Consider the following 16,191-nt stretch of genomic DNA (forward strand, 5'->3'; position numbering starts at 1 on the left):
CATCACTGCGCTCTTTGATGTGTAAGCGAAGCAAGGGAGTATTTAAATCAAGGTTCAAAGGTCAAGTGTTCTCTCTTTCACATCCTCTGGCTGCTAATGACAAGTACTTGCCTCTTATATGATGCCCAAAAGGCTTGTAACATTATCTTCGATGTGTTCGGTCGAGGACCGGTATCTGATATTGAGAACTGGAGTAAAAACTGGTTTGGATGAGAATGTATTTTTTGAGGGGAAGCGGGATGGGGATGGGGAATAGGGAGAGACAGAACGGCGCTGCAACACTAACTTTGTTGCTGTTGTGGGTGGCTTGTTGTGGTGTGGTGTTTAGGTTTGTTTTTGTGGCCAGCAGCATGGTTTATGACATGTTTCTGCTTTACTTTAGATGAATCTTTCATTGTTATCTAAAGTATTCCTCCTTCCATCAACTAATTGAAAATGGGCTCTTCCTCAATTAATCTTTCTGTATATTTGTCTTCCTGGTTATTTGTCTTATTTCTTCTTTGTCTCTCTGTTTATTATTTGTTTGGCTTTTGATGTGTCTATGGTTCTTCATTCCAGTCTTTCGACCATTCTCAAAAGTATGCGTGCGTGTGTGTGTGTGACCGAACCCATAAGTATCTCTTTTCTCCTTTTTTCTTCCACTTCTACTCAATGTTATAGCCAAGGGGACGCCCATGTGATCAGCAACCTAACATCATAATCACATTATTGAAAGTTTGCTCTCTGCTCACACTGTGTCATAAAATTAACTCTGAAACAACGAGGTAAATTAAGACGAACAAACATTGACAGAACAGTAAAACCTGACTTTGAAACCTTTTCAAAATGTCCCTTCCTTTGTGCTTCATTCGCCCCACACCCGCCTCTCACTCACACCCAAAGATCACTTGCGTGTGCGAAGTGCTTCCTTTCATGTCTTTCTTTCATGCCTTTCCTGGAGGTAGAAGTGTTCAACAATATTGCCAGATAACCGAGTCATATGAGGATGTTAATGGATAGAAAGGAGACACGAGTGCCCAGTGCCCTGCCCCAGACCTGTCTCCTGTAGGAGAAGATGAGTTATTACTCAACTGATGTCGGTTTACTCAAGCGTGATGACGAGAGGAGTAATAACAAATAGTAACAGCAGTCATAGAAAGTTCCACCCAGCAACTAGAGAATAATTGCTGACATTTTCAGTCAACAGAAGGTTTATTTTTGTGGAGGGCAATCACAGGGTTGTATACAACTGCCTGGAGCAATAAAATGGCCGCCATGCCTGCATCTGTTTGTATTTCCATTGATTGCTTTTGTTTTGCTTCTTGGGTTTCCTGACTTTTCCTCCTACTCCAGTTTTATATTTTTTTTCTTCTTTTAGTTGTTCTTCTTTATCCTCATTTTCGTCGTTTCTGCCGTTCTTCGTTTACCTTTCTTGGAAGTATCCATCCTCTTCTTCTACCGTACTTCTCTCTTTCTCCAACTCTTAAATCGAGGCGGTTATTTTTAAGTTGAATCAGTTGCCAACAAGACCGTTGCCATCATAAAATTTAGGGTAGAAAAATCAACAGCACGGATTTATTGCTACCACCAATGAGTTCAGCAAGAAGGAAGCACTGAGGTGTCCTTAACCACCAATAAATCTTTCTCAATAAACCAACGACTAATCACGTGTTTCTTGTCAAAGAGACAGTCTGTAGAGGAAACGTCCCTTCCTCACGCGATTCCGCCATTTTATGCCCGTTACTTTCTGCTAATCAAAATAAAAGACTTCCTTTTTTGTTTTGTTCAAAGAGGAATTGATTTCTTGGAACTTTAAACGAAGCGGATATACTCGAAACTATCGTCCTTTCTAATATTATAAAAGACATATAAAGACATTGAGAAAGAAGATGGGATTTCTTATATGTATGGTGATTTTAAGGATGACTTTTTTCTGGGCTTGTGATACTTCCAAACATAGAACATCTTAAGAAATAAGTAAATTTTTTTAAACGAATTAATATTTGGCAAGAATTATTTGTTTTTCTTTGGAACAGTCTACAGTTTTAGTCGTTTGTTATTATCTATAGATATAAGTCAACTTTGCAACTAATAACAGAGTTGTGTATTTCAATAATTCTTGTTTGTGTTGCAGAGAAAAATAAACAGAACTCGCTTTGGTGTATAAAATAATTTTTTTAAAAATATACAACATTAAAATAGTTTTAACTTCCTTGACTCTTTTCTGTTCCAGAACAGACATTTATTGATCCCATTTGTGAAAAAGTAATTAAATTTTCTTTTAAATATTCGTAAATACTGCCTCCACAAATTTTGAACGTCGGCTAATCTGATTTGTTTCGTTCTTTTGTGAAAAAGAATTGAAATGAAGTGTCTTCTTCACTCATTTTTTTCTTTCTTTCTTTCCTCTCCCTTATATCCATTTCAGGCTCGGAGACCTTTATTAAATCACTTCTGCTTGCAGTGAATCTGTCGACTTTCCGGAACCTCTATGCACGCATGCCGGAACTGCGCTTGTCAGCTCCGCCGTCACGTGTGGTGTCCAACATCAGCACGGAGGAATGCGCGCGCACGTGTGTGGAGGAAGCTGCATTCGAGTGCAAGTCGTTCGACGTGGACAACCTGTACCGCACGTGCCTGCTGTTCAACACGTCCTATGAAGAAGGCCAGGCCTTCCTGCAGGAATCCCGCCATGTGGATCATTACAGGAGTAAGTATCGAGTTAAGGCGCTTTCTCGGGTTGTTATTCCCCTTTAAGACACGCAAGAAGAGGGCAGTGAAGCTCTTAAGCTCTCACGGTCACTTCTCGCAGGCGAAAGTTTGAGAACGAATTACCGCCATTCTACGCTCATTTTATTTATTTTTTTTTTCCCACGGAGGCGTGGTGGATCCCGAAAACGTGACCGAAGGTCTTCAGCAGGGATGAAAGAGATCGGTTACATAAAAAACGGTTTCTTGTTTGCTTGAGACATTTCTAAACCTAAAGAGTGTCTTGGAGCTATAGAAAAGAAAGAAACAAGATCCAAACTGTAATGTATGTCTGGAACAGCCATCCCTTTTCGTAATATCGCCTGAACATTTCTCTCACTTGTTGAGCCTTGTGTGACGAGGAGAGAAATGGAGACAAAATATGAGAAGTGGACGAAGACGAGACATGCAAGAGAAAGAAGCGAAGGAAGAATAACAAAAGAATGAAAGAAATATAGACCTTTATTTCTGAAGACCTTTTTTGTTTTAAATGAAGGATGTGGAATCTTTTTTCCACCCAAGAGCCATTTTGAATTTTACTTATTCACGGGTTGTACAAAATAATCTACCTGAAAATGAGCCTGCAACAGACATCAAACCGGAAGTTGTCTACCCTCATCTTAGGGTTGAAGGTCCCAGGCATCCATAATTATCCTAAATCGTCCACACAGACAGACGACAAGAATATTACGTGTCTGTCACGTCTTGTACTCGTATGTGTCCTGTCTAACCCCGTTTATAATAATAATAATAATAATAATAATAAATAATAATAATAATAATAAATAATAATAATAATATAATAATAATAATAATAATAATAATAATAATAATAATAATAATAATAATAATAATAATAATAATAATAATGTCTGCTACGAAACTGTGTATGGCTCGCGGGCCAGACGTTACCCACCCCTGTTTCAAATCACAACTTACGGTTGGGTGGACAGGGGGAGAGTGTTTCAGTCCCCCTACCCGCCCAAACTTTCTCTCCAGAACCTTTAGAAGAACTGACGGAGCAGCATCTCTAATGAATTAAGTTTGAAGTTATCGCCACCTGATACTGCCACTTCACCATTGAAGGCAGGCTGTGCTGAATTAGACTCCTCCTGCAGTCTGGGGGATGATGAACAGATGAAAATAGCAACTCCGCTGCTGCACTCGGCGACCCCTGCATCTGTGACACTCACCAAAGCCAGTCTCTTCCCACAGAACTCAGTGTCGCCATGGCTACCAACACGTTTGGGGGAAGCACTGTGTGGTACACAATGAATTGACAGACCAGTCCAGAAAGCAATTTACATCTCCAGCCAATTGACCCGCCAAAGCTGATTAAGGTCACAGCATCTGCAGCGGGCGGTGGTCAACGGTGGTTAGGGTCCACCCCATTGGTGTCAAGGCAATCGATACACAAGTGCTTCCGGACCACGAGGCTCTTGTCTGCATCTTTTATAATTCCTCTAATGAAGACCCCAAGCAACGGAAGAGAAAGTGAATCGACCACACAGTCTAGAAATAAATTATTAATTATTTTTGAGGACACATATAGACAAATCGAATTGTTTACAGAATAGAAAAACAACCAGAGGCTAAAATTATGAAACGATTTTTTTTCGTATATGATGAAGAAAATTATAAAATATTTCATCCTATATCCAGGCTAAAACCTTTAATGTGTTATATATATATTATACTTTCACACCAATGGGGACAACTGTAACCAACGATGACAGAAGGTTGTGTGAACTTAATGAGTTTTCGCTGGTCAGTTGGCTGGAGACAGAAATTGGTTTCTGGGTTGGTCCGTCAATTCATTGTATGATGCTAGTCCAAAAAAAAAAAAACAACAAAAAACACACACCCACACACATGGCTGGGAATAGAAATAAAAATGAAAAGAAAAAGAATGGTGAGACCGAGGATGTTTCGTCATGTACTCGAAATGTAAAAACATCAGGAAGCTTTCAAAGACATAACACGAAGTTGATTTTTTTAAATAAAAAAAGATGGCCAGCTCTTTCTTTAAGAAAAAGTTTCGATACTATATTTATTCTGTAATCATGCTTTATTAAGTATGAAGGCGGAAAGATGCTGAGAGGGTTATCGTTAGAGAAACCTTTGTGGACGTGGTTAGAGACACGTGACTCACATCTTCTCTGTGAATTAAGTCCTTTCGACTGAATTAAAGAAAAACCTTTCTTTATTTAAATATTTGAGCTGATAATGCATTTCTGACACATGGGGATAGGACGCAATTAGAGCGATGTTTCTATTGAGACTTTGCAAAGTTTATGGCAATTGCACAGTCCTTGTGTATGGCATGCTAAACAAAGGTATCAGACGACCATTCTGGAAATTTTAGGGACAATGCTGACGCATCCAATTGCAAAACTGAGAAAGGATGGCATTGTCAATGTAAACATTTTCGGTCCTCATGTTTGTTTTCTTCTCGAACAAGGTGCCGCACATGCAACCAGAAAAGGTTTGTGGTTTGTCCTTCTCCGCAAACTGGGCCAATGGAACTTGTTTACAGTGAACTTGGTAAAAAGTTTAGTCATTCTCTCTCACAGCATGCATGCCCGAGAGAGCATTGCAGTGAACTTGGAAAAAAAATATTTTGTCTTTTGTCCGTCGCAAAAAAAAACTAAGCGAAGACAACTCTGGTATTTACAGTAAACTCTTGTCCTGCGAAGACAAAACTTGGCCTACGATGTAAAAAAAAAAACCAAAAAACAAACACTCACGGTGTAAAAAAAGTGGTAATAATTTCTTTCAATTGCTTGGGTTGTTCTTTTTTTAGATATTTGATTGGTTTGAATTAAATAACAAAAGATGTTATCATTACTGCAAACCATAGTTCGATTGAAGAAGGACAACGAGTGAAGGTTTTCTACGTAAAGTCGATACAATTTTCTTTCTAAAAAATATAATTGACTTTCTTTTGATGCAATTAGCTTTCCTTCATTTGCAATGTTATGACACTTTATTTAGGGTTCTTCAGATTTAAGTACAGCCAAAATAATTCAGGAGCTTTCAAGTGGACAATTATTGAGATCGGCCGGTCTTGGACTAGACAACATGGCTCCTACTGACTCAAAAAGTATCTTTCAGAAAGAAAAATAAGTTATTTGGATTATTCCTAACCTTGATCGAATTTCCTCTACCAAAATTGTAAGATATTTGTAAGATATGCAAATCCCTTTTGGGGATCGGAAGAAAAGTCAGGCATGTTCATCTCGCTTAACCATCCATCTACCCACTCCCACAGCGACCATACCAGCAAACCAACCCGCAGTTGAATACAAAACGGCGAAAATCGTTACTAAGGTAACGGAGAACAATTGGAAACATCTCCCCAGCAGAAATTCGACCATCATTTTATTTTTATTTGCTCAACATGTTCATTACAAAGCCGTGGAAGTCTATGGCAGACCCCGAGTTGGAAGCTGGTTATGCAGTTGCTACGATCCTCGTCTGTTGACGATTGGCTGAGTGATGGCGGGAACACCTTTCTCGAGTTCGGAGTTGATTTGTAAAAAGCACATAAAGCCACAAGCAGGGTGTGAGCCCCGAGTCATAATTGACTTTATCGACACGACACTGTGCGAGGTGGCCGCCATTAGCTCCCTCTCACGTTACGTGACGTAGTCGGTGCCCGCTGCACGTGCTGTCCGGCGCTGGGAGGATGTCTGGACTATTAGCCCCTCCGCTGTTCTCGGGGATACGGACACTGGGGCTGTGTGTCTCCTGAGATGTCGTAGCCTGTGTTTCAACCTCCACCCATCTGCCACCCACTCCTCCCTCACTCCTCCATTCTGTTCTTGTTTTGGTCACGAGGAACAGGGTTATGAACTTTCAACTTGACCTCGATGACCTAGGTCTACATTTACTTTAGACGACTCAGGAATCCTTTGTAAGCCAGATAATTTTTTTATTAGTTGTTCAAAGTTAACAGTTCACAGTTCTCTTTCTTTTTATTTCCTTCCTTTCTTTCTTTTTCTGAACTTCTTTTTTTTTTCTTTCTTTTCGTTCGTCTTTCTTTCCTTTTTTTATTTCCTTCATTAATTCGTCATTGATTCTTTGTTTGTTCGTTACTTCTTTCTTTCTCCAATCAATCTCTTTAGATATCTACATCTAAAGCCCCTATACCACATCAAGGAGTGCAGTATGACACTCTCTATCTCTAAACCGACTGTCCATCTTATTTGTGCCCCGAGGGTGATGTCGTCTAGTTGAAGTACCTCCACAGAGACTACCTTATTTTACAGCAAATATGTCAGATTAGTCTAAAAGAATAAATTCGAGAGAAAAATGGCAGTCTTGTAGGGATTATTTGAATATGTTCCCCAGAGGGGCCTCTCTACATCAGTTCCTTGGGTGTGATTATGGGATATCTGTAGTGCGAGACAGAGGTACATGGAATATTCTACCACTTACAGAAAAAAGGGGAAAAACTGTAGGGATTATATTTTACGAGTCCATGCTTGCTAATTGAGATTTTTCTTTAGACAGAATTCTCGTTTTTAATTAGTTTCATTGGGGTAGCCTTATGTCAGTGCCAGATGTAAGAGAGATAATCAGAGTGTATGTAATAACTTTATATAGACTGGTCTACCTGCGAATAACATTTTTCTCTTTGAAATAATTATTTTAAAGTCTCTTTAAAAAGTTGAAACAAATGAATCTTAGTCTTGATCTTCACTTTTCTGTGCAGGTGCTTTCGAGAAGCTCTTCAACCGCCTCCCTAACCACGTGATCACGGTGGCGCACAAGCGCAAGGTCCCGGATGTCAGCGTGGAGCAGTGCGCGCGCAGGTGCATTTTCGAAATGACCTTCCGGTGCGAGGGCTTCGACTACGAACCGCAGCATCAGAACTGCTGGCTGACGGATCTGACGGTCGAGACGGGAGGCGGCGTCAAGTATCATGTCGGGGCCGACTTCTACGAGAGAGTCTTGGGTAGGAAGCCAGGTCACCGACCTTTATTAATCATTCTCATAATTAGCAGTCAACCTTTGACCTACACGGACCTTGATTATTCACAGCATGACACACCTTTGTCACCGAATTTTTTTACTCACACAACAATCGACTACAGAGAATACAAGTCGGTTAAACAGTCAGTCAGTCGTTCAGTCAGTCCGTCCCTCCCTGTATATTTTCCTAGTTCTACTTTCTCAATTAAAAATAATACCAGTCTTGGTATTAGTTCTGGTGGAAGGGGTAGAATAATACTGTTTTAATTTTAAATTATTTCTGAGTCTCTAACATGATCATCTTCGTTTTTTGAAAAGGAGGACGGGTTCGGGTCGTGGAGGTAAAGAGAGTTACCGCGCCTGCCGCACTTCAGACTTTTTGGCTTCCTCCAATTCCCTAAACAGTTCCCTAATTTTAGCCAGCACAGTTGTCTGTCAGAGTAGGGTAGGACAGGCTATGATCAGTCATGTAATTCAATAAGTAATGCAGGTCATAAAAACGGTTCAAGCACTGGGTAAGCCTTCTTGCCTGCGGGAGGAAGAAAACAACTGCTCGCATTTTTCCACGTTGACGCATGTCCCTGTCAGCTGCATCCCCCAGGACTGAATTACACAGGACAACATTCATGTCCACCTGCACCATGTTCCCGGCTGTAATGAATCCGCTCCGACAGGGAGAGTAGACCACATCAGTGCTTCTTCCATCCAGAACACAAAAATAAAAGGTCCAGTTTGATGACTACTTCTTAAAATAAATAACTGAACTGAGCTCAGGATACTATTAATGAAATAATGGTAATTATCTTGTACACATCTCGATCCGTGCACAGAATGTCAAACTAGTGAGGTGACGATCGTTAATGGATATTTTTTTTAACAGTCCTTTCATGGAAGTTAAAAAACTACATCAGTGCTTGACAAGTATCTTCTGGAAAAAAATCTGAATCCGCACTAAGATGCGAACCGAACAGCATCGACTTCAATCGTCGGTTTCCCTGGAAACAGTCATTGCAAGAGAAGAAAGCTTGACAGTGAACAGCAAGACAGTGAACACAAATATTTTCGTTATGATGATGATGATGATGAGGAGGAGGAGTAGGATGATGATGATGATGACGACGACGATTATGATGATGACGATGATACATTCAGTTTCAAGTCTCCTGGGAGGGAAAGTGAGGGAGGATAAATGTCGTAGTACTTTGTAAAACAATTCGCCCCCAGCTGTGAAGATGTCCGCTCTGGATTTGCGAGGATCATAGAAGCGAGGCTGCTGTGGCGACAGGGCGACAGCCATCCTCCCTGGGAATTGATCCCAGGCTCAACAGGCGCGCCTCATCCCAGAACACCCAAAAAATGACTAAATAACACAAGTTCTAAAGTATTTATTCCTCTAAAAATCGTCCTCGGAACCGCTCTAAATCCACTTTCAATATTTCTTAACATTCCACCTGCCACATTTTTCTTCGCCCTAATTCCTCCTGGAGATGCTGGAAATAAGGGGAAAGGGCATTAACTCCCTATGATTCGAGGGACTTTTTGAGGTGAGGAACGGCTGAAAGAACACTGAACGTGAATCCATGTCAGATTCTTGAAGCAGGGCTGTACTTTGCTCCGGTCATGCAAATAGCTGTTTCCTCTTTAGCTCTTAAGGACATTGATCTTACACCAGTCTTTCCTCTTCCTCCACTTTAGCTACATTACCATCCGACGTTTCCACGTCAAACTATTTGAAAAAGCGGGTAGGTTCCCGTTTTGGTTTTTTTTTCGCCCTCGTCCACGATCATCCGCCGGAATGTTGCCGCATGGCTTTACATTCTTAACTTTAAGCCGACCGAGACTTGTAAAGTGTAATTTGTATTGACAAGCTTTTGCGAGCATTTACTGCCTGCCACCACAATGACGGTCTGAGCTGAAGAATTAATTGCTTTTGAATCAAGAAAATTGTGGGTTTTTTTTAAAACGATAAAACCGGGAGCGGTGTTCAATTTTTCAGACTTTCGATTCGCTGCACACGGTTGTTATGGTTACAGAGAAGGCAGACACAAGTTATTTCAAAATTCAGTTTAGTTTGTGTTTGATTTCCTGTGATTACAGTCCCAAATAATGATTAGTGTTAGTGCAGACAGTGTAAAATGAGTGTTACCGTTAGTTGAGTCAGTGGAAAATTATTATTACCGTTAGTACACTCATTACCGTCTGTTAGTACACTCATTACCATCAGTTAGTATACAATTACATTACCATCAGTTAGTATACTCAGTACCGTCTGCTAGTACACTCATTACCGTCTGTTAGCAAACTCATTACCGTCTGTTAGTACACTCATTACCGTCTGTTAATAAACTCAGTACCGCCTGTTAGTACACTCGTTACCGCCTGTTAGTACACTCATTATCGTCTATTAGTAAACGCATTACCGTCAGTTAGTATACTCAGTACCGCCTGTTAGTACACTCATTACTGTCAGTTAGTATATTCATTACCGTCAGTTAGTACATCCATTACCGTCAGTTAGTACACTCATTACCGTCTGTTAGTAAACTCATTACCGTCTGTTAGTAAACTCAGTACCGCCTGTTAGTACACTCATTACCGTCTGTTAGTATACTCATTACCGTCTATTAGTAAACGCATTACCGTCAGTTAGTATACTCAGTACCGCCTGTTAGTACACTCATTACTGTCAGTTAGTACATTCATTACCGTCAGTTAGTACACTCATTACCGTCTGTCAGTACACCCATTACCGTCTGTCAGTACACTCATTACCATCAGCTAGCGCACACACAACCTCCAGACAGTCCACTCATTATTGTTAGTATACTCATTACCGTTACTACACTAATTACCGTTAGCTAGTACACACTACCTTCAGATAGTATGCTCATTACTGTTAGTATAGTCATTACCGTTACCACACCTAATGAAGAATAATTGTTACTATTATTAGCATCAAATACCACCCTCTCCTCACAAAAATACTTTAAGCAGAAGCAGCTTAGAGTGTAAGCGAAGACATGACATGAAATAAATAAACTAATTTTATTTTTCAGATGGTCCTGTCTCGAAGTTCGTCAACTACGGCGTGGGGTCGCTGCCTGTCATTGATGGCTACCAAATCTACGGAAAGGTCATGTTCGGCGTGACCCTAGGCGCATGCGCACAGCTGTGCTTGACCCAGACGACCTTTGACTGCTCCAGCTTTGACTACTCCTTCAGTGACAGGGCGTGTCACATGAGTCAGTACATCGCTGCCAACCTGAACGGTCTGAACCATGACGTCATGCCAACCTATCGGGTCGTGCACTACGAGAAAAAAGGTTGGTAGAAAAATTCCTCGTTAAAAATTTGAATTTCTCTGCAGATATTCGTTTGTGTCACGTGTCAGAGACAAACCCCGATTAGACTGTCCTTCGGGTACATAACTCTTGAAGACAACTCTAACATAGACACAGAGACAAACATCGTGTTGCTATCCTGTTATTATGAAGCAATTATTGTGCTTGTACTTTGAATTGAATTTTGTTCGTCTGGTGTGTTTTCTATATGATGGCCAATGTCTGGTTTTGGTCTGGCGTGTAGGCTTTACTTTTTAATTTCTAAGTAAGATTTTTTATTTCCAAAATCATGAACTAAATGAGATTGAAGCATCAACTTCATCATTGTCTTGGGTCATCCAAAAGAACCAAAACTTTGGCCAACTCTGTAAAGGTTACACATAGTTCAGAAGACTATATTCGGAAACTTTCAACATGACAGTCATATAAATCATTTGCCAAACACACTCACATTTCAAAACTGTGTATCTGGATCTCCTTCCACCCACAAAAAAACCAAACAAAACAACAACCTGTGCTTCTAAAATCTGGAAAAAATCTCAACGATAGACAGGACCAAGGCAATAAAGATCAGGTATTAGAAACTCTATACATCAAATGCTGTAGAATGTTATGGATGGGAAGCTGGAAATAAAAGTAAGGAGTATGTCAATCTATGAAACCTGCAGAGCGAAAAAATAAAAAAATAAAAAAATAAAAAAATAAAAGATATAAATAAATAAAAATAAATAAATAAAAAAAGAAAAGTGAAGTCGCAAAGAATGACTTGTACACCCATTTTGGTTTCAAATTTTACTGTCTAAGCTTTACTAAATTTCACTACCTCCAGAAGCCGAGCTGCAATTTTCTGTATCTCGCCCAAAACTCGCCAGGCGTGATAACTGATGAGAGGGGAAGCAACTACGCATGAAGCCAGACGCAATCATAAGATTGTTGTGTAATGGCCGGAGTCTAGTGGGATCTCATTTCACATTCACTACGGCTTACAGAGGGGGAAGAATTCACTTTTACTTTTACAGCTAATTTACATCCAGCTCCAACGGCCTTTACTGGAAAGTCGTTTACACGCATGAAGACCTACCAAAGCTGGAAGTCAGACATGTCTGCTCCCCCTCTCCGGATGCCATGTTCCTCTGTCATTCTTCTGTCCATACACTATCTCTCTTTCTACACCTACCCCCTCCAGTCTTGTTTGTAACTGTTTTCCACCAGATATTTTTGCAGAATTGTGATGCTCTATGTTCTTTCTACCCGGTTCCTCCTTTTTTTCTATATTTGTCTTTTATTAGTTAGCAGTACTGTTGTTTATCCCTCTGTCCTTCGTGTGTTGTCCATGTCTTGTTCTTGTCTAACATCACACTCTTGACCAGCATGAGTATACGCTAACTCACGTGTATGATTTATTATTATTATTATTATTATTATTATTACTACTACTACTACTACTACTACTACTACTACTACTACTACAGTGATCACTAAGGTCATCTTAGATATACCATAATTATTTATTACACTATGTATAAGCATGGTACGCTCACAGTTTAGTATCTTAACAGAGTTGCTAAACTCACCTCCAAAAAAAAAAAATTAAAAAAATCAGTGCTCAGAATATAAGATGTTAAACTGTGACCGATATAAGCTCAAATGAAATCCTTATTAATTTTTAACACTAGACAAAACTGATATGACTGGTATGCATTTCTATCCATTTCGAGTTTCTGAGTTAAAATATTTACGACCTTGTTCCAATGTTAGCCTTGTAAGCAGTGTAATGGGAGTGTGTTTTACCACGTGATGTTTTCTCGGTGACCTTAATGGATCCTGTCACGTGTCCTGGTTTCACCTCCACTCGCACCCACAGACCTGACTTAAAGCTCACCCCGCCTTCAAGCAGATTAAGCCAGCTAACTAATCACAGTCCCTGAAGCAGTTTTTGTCTCACGTGTCGGAGATAAATAAGTACTGGAAATCAGGCAAAACGAACATCGCAGTGAAGATACACCGCCTGCTTCTTGAGGTTGTCTACATGGGAAAGGACGAAACGACCTCACTCGCATGTCGCAGGGATTCAAATAAATAAATATGCATGAAACGATGCCCAAGGCTACCCAAAAGGGCAATGAAAAAAGAAGAGTATGCAGCTATAGTTTCAGAGAATCTCGTCCCCGTATATATTTTTGTAGGTCTGTCTGGCTGAGTTGCCAATTGTCTCCTTGTTAGCGAAACAATACCCGTCTTCGTGCTCGGGTGTGGCGTGTTTTGGACAAGGCAGAAAGTCCTCGCCCTCGTTTGACGACCAATAATTGAGTGAAGCATCGCTATGGGGGTGGGAAGGGATGGATTTGAGTGATGTGGGGCAGAGAGTTCGTTGGTTTTTTTTTTTTTTGGAGCCAGTGTTTTGTCGATTCAGCAGGTTTTTTGTTTTGCTTTCTTCGAAATGTTCTTCATGTATTTATCCGCTTTCAAGAAAGAAGTAAAAATGCTACGAAAGAAAAAAAGTGCAAATGTGATTGGTAATGCCACTATCGTAGCAATAGTTTTATGTTGTTCTTGGGCTTTGCTGCCCACTTTCCTGGATTTGAGTTGTATTCTAAGACCCTGGATGTTTTCTTCTGATTCGTAAATATAACCCAAATTTTTGTAGGATAAGATGACGAATAAAAGTGTCAACAGGACCTCAGGGTCCTGAGGAGGCTGTGTTCATGTCATCTTCTACTTACCTGTCTGGCAATCTGCTCTACCTCTGGGAGAGACCCAGCTGGTAAATTTACTTAACAGGCCAAGCTACCCTTGAGATTTTAACTCATTAGCCACTGAAAAAAAGAACCGAATTCTAAATCGGAAATTTTTGAAAACGGTTGAGAAATGTGATAGATGTGATACACGGTCAAGGTCGTAGACGCGAAGACTTAATCAACAAAAATAAACAAATTTAAAAAAAAATTAGAAGCACTTACCATATGCTACAGCATCTATTAACCAACACAATATTATTTAATTGTAAGAATACCAACCGCAATCACAAGGACACAATTTCTGTTTTTAAATTCTTTAAGTTGGCTTGTGGACATTTAAAAAATTCGTTCAGCAGTGTTCAGTGACCTAAAGGGATATTTCCCCTCACAGCCCAGGGAATAGGGTGGGGACAGTATATGGTGGCCACGAGCTGGAAAAAAAAATTCTTGGCAAACATTTTACTTTCGTATCACTGAGGTCGTCTTCACCAGTCAAATATTTTCTTTGTTGGGTTGAGCAATCAGACGAGTAATTCTAGGAAAAATCTGTATTTCACACTCAGTCCCGTTTGATCCTTGCTGTGTCACAAGACCCGTATGTTGTGGTCAGACCATTAATACCCGGAATTAACAGCAAGTGGACGTCACACGTCGAGAAAATAGAAGAGCTGTGGCGACAAACATATGTGGGCTTCAATCTCCATTCTTGGAAGTCTAGTAAAATACTAGGAAGGCAGGAAGGACACAAAAAATTGATCTTCTTGGAGACAGACAGGAGCCGGCAGAACCGCGGCATCCAGAGATTATTGCAATTTCCAACTTGGCGTACCTCGTACATGCAAACCAGCGGGCACCTTTCTCCAGGGCTCTCCAAGATGCATCATTTATGTTCACAGACTTGAAGCACTCGCCAGATTATGGAGGAAAATTGCGTAGAAAAAATGGGGGAAAAACAGGACAAGACAGTCTGGTTTGGCTAGTGCTTGAAATAGACTTGCATTTTTCTGATTACCTTTTCTGCCCGGATTCTGCTCAAGGAGGGGCATGATCTTTGCGGGTATTTCTCGCGCATCATTTATTTGGCGAAAGCTCGTTTCGCAGTTGCAAGAATCGCTTCATAAAGTGCTCTGTCAGACTGTGTTTTGTCCTCCTCTGAACTAGCCATACTTTGCTCGGACAAGAACATAAGACATCAATCACAATATTCTAGCAAACTTTTAACTTAAAAAAAAATCATATATTTTTGGTTGCATAACAACAGGAACTGTCATTTCAAATTCAATACAGAATTTAAAAATAGACAACAATGGTGTAACGGTCTTTGCATGAAATAAGCCAAGAAGTATGAATGTTCTCGCAGCTGACAAATTGAAATTACAGTCCAATCAAACGTGCTTTTCCAAGCTCTGCATTTTTTTTATAAATTGAATTTCTGTTCTTGAGATGAATGTGACAGCCGTTGGCTCAGAAATGGTCACGTGCTTGAGATAAGGTTGCTGGGCTTTTCAAAGTCGCATAACACGATCCCCCGGAGCCTGCCATGTGTCCCTCCTGCATTAGCTGGGGCCCTCCGTCAAGGCACATCGCCTGGCGCGGTTGTAATCGCCAAGCAGATTACACCCAGGGCTGTCGCTGACCTCTCACCTGAAAGTCTAATTTCCAAGCGACAACCATTGATTTTCCCTCTCCTCCCTACACGATGAGCCTTTTGAAATCGGCCCACAATTTTGCTCCATTCAGCTGATGCGCTGGAATGAGTCACGCGGACAAGCTCCCAAGTGCTGCTTTCAAACCGCGTCTCCTCTTTCTTCTCTCGCTTCCAGCCATCGAGCAAACAGTCTTCGCGGACGAGTCGTTGTTACTCTTTCTCCGCCAAGTTGAATGTCTTGACTCAAACATCTGATTAATTTGGACATCATTGAATTCTGTTACTTTTGAAATGAAAATTCTCAAAACTCCTCTAACGGTTAAATTTTCGTGTTCCTTTTATTTTATGCAGAGGACAGGTATGTTTATTTATAACCGTGTTATAGGCCTGTCCTCTGGCTTAGGTTCCAGTCTCACCTGTTTTTTTTCATTTTTTTTTTTATTCTGTAAATGTTTTCATCGACTAATTTCTTAATTTCGTATAGCTTGATTGTCTAAGGTATTGGGCATGCGTGGTTGGAACTCTCAAAAGGAAGGACTTCCAGTAGAAAATAAGAAAACATTTGACAAAAAATGGAGTTCTTTTGAAAGAAGTAAAATAAATGTCCTTATTTATCTCAAGAGAAACAAATATCTCAGAAAAAATAGTTTTTTTCACGAAGAGCTTTATCTTACATCTTTAGAACGCGCTCTTTGCGATGGTAAGTGAAGCACTTTGCACAGAAGTGTTGAACTCCCTTTTTTTTAAAAAAAGACTGAGT

The 16,191-nt window shown here is 40.3% G+C and overlaps 1 protein-coding gene across 2 annotated transcripts in view; it reads left to right on the forward strand.

The window, feature by feature from the left end:
- LOC112575994 overlaps positions 1-16,191 on the forward strand; it is a 59,627-nt gene that overhangs the window by 9,902 nt on the left and 33,534 nt on the right. For both annotated transcript variants that reach the window (XM_025258180.1, XM_025258181.1), the window contains exons 2-4: positions 2,444-2,689; positions 7,445-7,687; positions 10,761-11,027. In XM_025258180.1, the coding sequence (XP_025113965.1) occupies positions 2,444-2,689; positions 7,445-7,687; positions 10,761-11,027 (756 nt within the window). The remainder of the gene's footprint in view (positions 1-2,443; positions 2,690-7,444; positions 7,688-10,760; positions 11,028-16,191) is intronic.

This window comes from Pomacea canaliculata, linkage group LG11, assembly GCF_003073045.1.
Source record: "Pomacea canaliculata isolate SZHN2017 linkage group LG11, ASM307304v1, whole genome shotgun sequence".
In the NCBI taxonomy this organism is placed as follows: Eukaryota; Metazoa; Mollusca; class Gastropoda; order Architaenioglossa; family Ampullariidae; genus Pomacea; species Pomacea canaliculata.